This window comes from Pelophylax lessonae (assembly GCF_965119305.1).
Source record: "Pelophylax lessonae genome assembly, chromosome: 6".
NCBI lineage: Eukaryota > Metazoa > Chordata > Amphibia > Anura > Ranidae > Pelophylax > Pelophylax lessonae.
Window position 1 is genome coordinate 313,290,571 of NC_138773.1, and position 7,500 is coordinate 313,298,070.

At 46.1% G+C, this 7,500-nt stretch overlaps 1 protein-coding gene across 2 annotated transcripts in view; it reads right to left on the reverse strand.

Moving 5' to 3' along the window:
- The window catches only part of PTPN4 (protein tyrosine phosphatase non-receptor type 4), a 215,690-nt gene that overhangs the window by 93,284 nt on the left and 114,906 nt on the right, over positions 1–7,500 (reverse strand). For both annotated transcript variants that reach the window (XM_082261048.1, XM_082261049.1), the window contains exon 13: positions 91–159. In XM_082261048.1, coding sequence (XP_082117174.1) covers positions 91–159 — 69 coding nt within the window. The remainder of the gene's footprint in view (positions 1–90; positions 160–7,500) is intronic.

A 7,500-nucleotide genomic window follows, 5' to 3' on the forward strand; every position in this document is an offset into this window, starting at 1 on the left:
TTTATATAGCAACTTCACAAACAAACAATGAGGGAGAGGCAGAAACCAGAGAACACGCACACCCGCGTCAATGTGCGAATTTCCGCTTACCTCGCAAAAACCCGGTCCTTATTGGCCTTCTCCTTCCCATACTGCACAGACTGCACCTCCGTCCGCCCGCTGCAACAACACAGAACACGCTTTATTATCATCATCATCATCATCATCCTCATCGACAAAGCCTATTATTGTGCCAGGACAGGGCATGTGACCAGTACAGAACCAATCAGAAATAGTGTAATGCATATTGGGAAACTGCTATCATTAAAGAGGTTGTAAACCCTCTTATAACTTGTACCTTTAATAAGGCTTACCTATAGGTACTGTAAATATCTCCTAAACTTGCCCCGTTTAGGAGATATTTACTTTTAATGCAGCCAATGACGTCATCGGCGCATGCGCTTAGAAGGAACGGCCACCCGTGCCGTTCCTTCAGAGCCCTGTGCCGTGACCAGCGGCTCCCGTGCACATGTGCTGGAGTGATGTCTCTGCCCAATCAGATGGCCGGAGGACGCGAACCAGGAAGCAGGGCGGCCGAACATGTCTGCTGTGTCAGCGGTGAGCAGGCGGCACTGCGGGGGCTTCGTTCTAAGGTATTTCAAAATGAGCTAGTATGCCGTGCACACTAGCTCATCAAGTCTTTGTCTTACGGGGTTTTTTTCTTTTCATTTTTTTTTGAGGGGGTTTACAAGCTCTTTAAAGCGGAACTAAACTGAAGTGTTTAATCGTTATGCTGCTAGCATTAGTAAATAGATAGGAAAAGATAGTGTCTGCTTGCCAATCCGCTGCTGGCAGGGCAGCTCATACAGGCACAGCATCGTACCCATACTGCGCTGCTTTCCTCTGGGATCAGAACACTCATGCGCAGCTCTGCCTGCTGGCTCTGCCGTGATTGAACACAGCGGAACATAGTCAGCACGTTCCGGCCAATGATTCATGGCTGGTACCTGCTGATCGGCTGTATCCAATCACAGCCCAGGGCTCTGTGCGGATAATCAACACAGAGCTCTGCACAGAGTGAAACATCTCTTGGTTTCTTCTCCTTGCAAAGCAGGAAGAAGAAACAAAGAGATCTTTAGTGAAAATCCACACACATTACACATAGTTAGGCACACATTAACCCTGTGATCGCCCCAGATGGTAACCCCTTCCCAGCCAGTGTCATTAGTACAGTATTATCACTAATCACAGTATTAGTTTCACTTGTGAGGTCAGTGGCAGTCCCCCCCCCCCCCCCCCAGTGTCAGATTGTCCACCGCACTATCGCAGTCCCAATATAAGTCGCTGATCACCGCTATTACTGGTATTAAAAATAAATAAGAAAATTCCAGTATATATCCCATAGTCTGTGGGCACACAAGGAAGAAGAGCGCAAACTGATTGGCCATCCTATATGAGGTGTATCTCTTTCACACCCCCCCCCCCCAATAGAACTACATCTCCCACACTCTGGGGCCAGGGGGTGATGTGTCGGGGATGGGCGTGGATGAGACAAGGCGGTGCTCCTAGGTTGAAGTCACCCCGCCAATGGATGCCGGAGCCGGGTGAGATTCTAATTGCCTGCCGCTGTCTGTTTATGGTCTCAGCGGTCGCCCTCCACACTTATTAGATACTCCGCTCAGGGCCACCGACAGGAGGGTACACAGGGGGAACAGTGTAGCGCAGGCGTCTTCAAACTATGGCCCTCCAGTTGTTCAGGAACTACAATTCCCATCATGCCTAGTCATGTCTGTGAATGTCAGTTTTACAATGCCTCATGGGATGTGTAGTTCCACAACAGCTGGAGGGCCGTAGTCTGAGGATCCCTGGTGCGGGACGGGAGGAAAATTACAGGACGCTGCACTGTCTCTCCCCTTCCAGCAGCTGAAGGCCAGCTTCTCCCCCTCTCTCTCCCACCAGCTTTTAGCTGCTGGAAGGAGAGAGACAGTGCAGTGTCCTGTGATTTTCCTCCCGCCCCCGAGCCCCTCACTATTTCTGCCCAGTGCTGCTACAGTGTGATTCATAAAAAGAAAAATAGCAAAGTATTCATGTGTAAATAGCATGCCATTCCTATGTAAACAGCACTATTTATATATAAATAGCACGGTATTCATATGTAAATCACATGACAAGCCAAATGCAAATCCCGCCCACTATCATCTCCTGAATGGTGCCGGATAAGTGGATGCAAACGGAAGCAGGCTTGAGAGCCCTGCTTGCCGCTGCAATGTTGGCTGCATTCAGGTACAGCATTCAGGTAATACGGGGTCAGCAGTGAGCAGATGGGGGGGGGGGGTTAACCATTTGGAGTTTAAAGCTGAGCAGTAGGGTGGGGTGCAAAGGTGGGCAAAGAGGCAGTGTGCAGAGGTCAGCAGCTTTGTGGGGGCTGCAATAGCGAGCAAAGGAAGTCATATAGAAGTGAGCAAAGAGGGGGGCTTTGGGGTGCAGAGGTGAGCAGCTAGATTGGGGTGTATTTGCATATGCAGCAGCCCATGCTGTCCCTCTGAGAAGAAATCTATGGTGGATCAATTTTCAGAAGGCAGTTGACAAGTGGCTGGGAGGTGATATATCACCTTCTCACTACCGGTATTAACCCACTGGCACTTTGAAATGGATAAGCTGGTTTTGTGTTGCAGTTTGGGCACTCGGGCTTTATTGTGCATGCAAATATATCCTGTCTAGGAACGCCCACTCCTCCAGACTGACACCCACCCATCAAGGCATTTGTATAATAACTCCTCCCAAGAACCCGCCCACTCCTCCAGACTGACACCCACCCATCAAGGCATTTTTATAATAACTCCCCCTAAGAACCCGCCCACTCCTCCAGACTGACACCCACCCATCAAGGCATTTTTATAAAAACTCCTCCCAAGAACCCGCCCACTCCTCCAGACTGAAACCCACCCATCAAGGCATTTTTATAATAACTCCCCCTAAGAACCCGCCCACTCCTCCAGACTGACACCCACCCATCAAGGCATTTTTATAAAAACTCCTCCCAAGAACCCGCCCACGCCTCCAGACTGACACCCACCCATCAAGGCATTTTTATAATAACTCCTCCCAAGAACCCGCCCACTCCTCCAGACTGACACCCACCCATCAAGGCAGTTCTATAATAACTCCTCCCAAGAACCAGCCCACTCCTCCAGACTGACACCTGCCCATCAAGGCATTTTTATAACTCCTCCTCCCAAGAACCCGCCCACTCATCCAGACTGACACCCACCCATCAAGGCATTTTTATAACTCCTCCTCCCAAGAACCCGCCCACTCCTCCAGACTGACACCCACCCATCAAGGCATTTTTATAACAACTCCTCGCAAGAACCGGCCCACGCCTCCAGACTGACACCCACCCATCAAGACATTTTTATAACTCCTCCCAAGAACTTGCCCACTCCTCCAGACTGACACCCACCCATCAAGGCATTTTTATAAAAACTCCTCCCAAGAAGCCACCCACACCTCCAGACTGACACCCACCCATCAAGGTATTTTTATAATAACTCCTCCCAAGAACCCGCCCACTCCTCCAAACTGACACCCACCCATCAAGGCAGTTCTATAATAACTCCTCCCAAGAACCAGCCCACTCCTCCAGACTGACACCCGCCCATCAAGACATTTTTATAATTACTCCTCCCAAGAACCCGCCCACTCCTCCAGACTGACACCCACCCATCAAGGCATTTTTATAACTCCTCCCAAGAAGCCGCCCACTCCTCCAGACTGACACCCGCCCATCACGGCATTTTTATAATAACTCTTCCCAAGAACCCGCCCACTCCTCCAGACTGACACCCGCCCATCACGGCATTTTTATAATAACTCCTCCCAAGAACCAGCCCACTCCTCCAGACTGACACCCCCCCCCATGAAGACATTTTTATAAGAACTCCTCCCAAGAACCCGCCCACTCCTCCAGACTGAAACCCACGCATCAAGGCATTCACTCCTCCCAAGAACCCGCCCACTCCTCCTGACTGACACCCGCCCATCAAGGCATTTTTATAATAACTCCTCCCAAGAACCCGCCCATCAAGGCATTTTTATAATGACTCCTCCCAAGAACCCGCCCACTCCAGACTGACACCCACGCATCAAGGCATTCACTCCTCCCAAGAACCCGCCCACTCCTCCTGACTGACACCCGCCCATCAAGGCATTTTTATAATAACTCCTCCCAAGAACCCGCCCATCAAGGCATTTTTATAATAACTCCTCCCAAGAACCCACTTATGGCTTGCATCAAGGATGGAGGGCTCTGTGGAGTGGGGGAGAGTTAGGTCTGAGGAAAGAAAAAGTGCATGTTCCCTTTAACCACTTGCCGATCATATAGCTCACATTACAATGGCAGGATGGCTTTGCTGCGCTGGATCACGTACCTAGTACATAAAGCCCCCTACACTTCCGGGTAGGGGACGCGCATGCGGGCCTCCGATTATACACAGCTGATCTGCGGGTACCGTGGATTCGTTGTCCATCGCCACCTGCCAATCGTTAGGGAGAGAGCCAGAATGGCAGTCTATGTAAACAAGGCAGATCGTCATTCTGACAGTAGGGAAGGCATTGATCCTGTGTTCCTGCAAAGCAGGGAGAAGGATCCACGTTTCCCCCTTATAAAAGCACCTCCCCCACACACTACACTAAAACACTGGATAGGCACACAGTTAACCCTTTGATCCCCACTGTTTAACCTCTTCCTAGCCAGTGTCATTAGTACAGTGACAGTGCAAATTTTTACCGCTGATCACTGTATTAGTGCCACTGGTTCCCACAAAGTTTCAATTAGTGTTCGACTGTCCGCCGCAATATCGCAGTCACGATATAAATTGCTGATCGCCGTCATTACTAGTAAAAAAAAGAAAAAATCCCTAGTTTGTAGACGCGATAACTTTTGTGCAATCCAATCAATATCCGCTTATTGGGATTTTTTTTTTTAATAAAAAAACATGTAGCAGAATACATTTTGGCCTAAATTTATGAAGAAATTTGATTTTTAAAATTTTTTATTAGATATGTTTTATAGCAGAAAGTAAAATAATATAATTTTTCTTTTTTTTTTTTTGGTTTATAACGCAAAAAATAAACACAGTGATGATCAAATACTACCAAAACAAAGCTTTAACCGGTTGCCGACTGCCGCAAGTACATATACTGCGGCGGTCAGCCCCGGCCAGGCAAAGTGATGTATATATACGTCACTAGCCTGTCACTTGCTTGTGAGCCAATAGCGGGCGAGCGCGCGCCCGCCCCGGCTCGTTCCCTGGGAAGTCCGTGCGTGTGACCGGCGGACCCGATGTCCGCCGGTCACTCGCGATCGTCCTCCGTGAAGGGAGAAAGGCAGGCGGCTGATGTAAACAAACCGCCTGTCATTCTCCCCTGTGTAGGAATGGTGATCATACGGTTCTACTATGTAGGACCGTTGATCACTGTTCCTACACCAGTAGCCATGTCCAATCACAGTTAGAAGCACGCCCCTAGGGACACACTTAACCCCTCCTTCCCCAATAAAGTTAACCCCTTCCCTGCCAGTGTCATTTTGCAGTAACAGTGCATATTTATAGCACTGATTACTGCAGTAATGTCACTGGTAACCCCAAAAGTGTCAAAAATGTCAGTCAAGGGTCCGGTCTGTCCACCGCAATGTCGCAGTACCGCAAAAAAAAAAATCGCAGATCGCCGCCATTACTAAAAAAAAACCACCAAAAATGACAGAAATCTTTCCCTTTGTTAGTAAACGCGATAACTTTTGCGTAAACCAATCAAAATACGCTTTTTGCAATTTTTTTTACCAAACATATGTAGCATAAAACAAATTGGCCGAAAATGTTAAAAAATTTTGATTTTTAAATTTTTTTGGGGGGAATTTCATATAAAAAAAATGTGAAAAATATTGTTATTTTTGCAAAATTGACGCTCTTTTTTTGTTTATAGCGCATGATCAAAAAATCTCACAGGTGATCAAATACCACCAAAAGAAAGCTCTGTTTGTGGGAAAAAAAGGACATCAAATTCGTTTAGGTACAGCGTCGCACGACCGCGCAATTGTCCGTTAAAATCACGCAGTGCCGAATCGCAAAAAGTGGCCCAGACGTAAGACAGCAAAATCCTCCAGTGGTAAAGTGGTTAATAAAAAAACATGTAGCAGAATACATTTTGGCCTAAATTTATGAAGAAATTTGATTTTTAAAATTTTTTATTGGATATGTTTTATAGCAGAAAGTAAAAAAATATAATTTTTCTTTTTTCACTTTTTTTTTTTTTTGTTTATAACGCAGTGATGATCAAATACTACCAAAACAAAGCTTTAACACTGATCACTGTATTAGTGTCACTGGTTCCCAAAAAGTGTCAAAAATGTCAGTTAGGGGTCCGATCTGTCCGCTGCAATGTCGCAGTCCCGCTAAAAATCGCAGATCGCCGCCATTACTAGTAAAAAAATTATAGTAATTAATAAATACAAATATCCCATAGTTTGTAGACCCTATAACTTTTGCGCAAACCAATCAATATACGCTTATGGGATTTTTTTTAACCAAAAATATGTAACAGAATACAAATTGGTCTAAATTGATGAAAAAATTCAATTTTTTACATTTTTGTTTTGAAAGAAAAAAAATATTGTTTTTTATTTAAAATTTTCGGTCGTTGTTTACAGCGGAAAAAATAAAAAAAAATCGCACAGGTGATCAAATACCACCAAAAGAAAGCTCTGTTTGTGGGAAAAAATGACATCAATTTTATTTGGGTACAGCGTCACATGACCACGCAATTGTCAGTTAAAATAACGCAGTGCTGTATTGCAAAAAAAATTCTGGTTATGAAGGGGGTAAATCTTCCGGAGGTAATGTGGTTAAAGCAGGCCTAGTATCTGATATATGTTGTTTACTTTGATAGCAGCATGCTCAGTAATGTATCAGGGTAAGCCTTCCAGGTATTTATTCCTGTACAGATCACAGGACTCCCCCTGACAGAGGACGTCTGCTGGCCGGTCCAGCAGACGTCCTCTGACGAAACGCGTAGGGTGGAGTCTACTACGTCACTTCCGGCACTCGGAGCCAGGGCCGTGGAACGCGGAACCTTCCTGGCTTAACTACTGATGGCGGACACCCTACAGCTTACTCTGTGAGTTACTACCTTTAATTTCTCGGTTGCATCATATACGGCACCATGGGGTTTCCCTTTCTTCTTTTGTGTTTGAGGGATCAGAAAACCTACAAACTGCATTTTTACCGGAGGAACCCCTGGGCACTATCTTCCCTTATTCCACGGAAGCTACACAAAGCAAGTTGTATACAGGGTGCGACACCTAGTGGTTACACTGGTGAATGCAACCCAAAGTCTTTTTTCACCCATTTGAAATTTTCTTTCATTTAGATAGGGTTTCTACTGGAATTTTTCTTTATTCTTATTTACACAAATACTTATCTAAGGAGCATTTCCTCATTTATTGATTTGATTCACCATTTATAA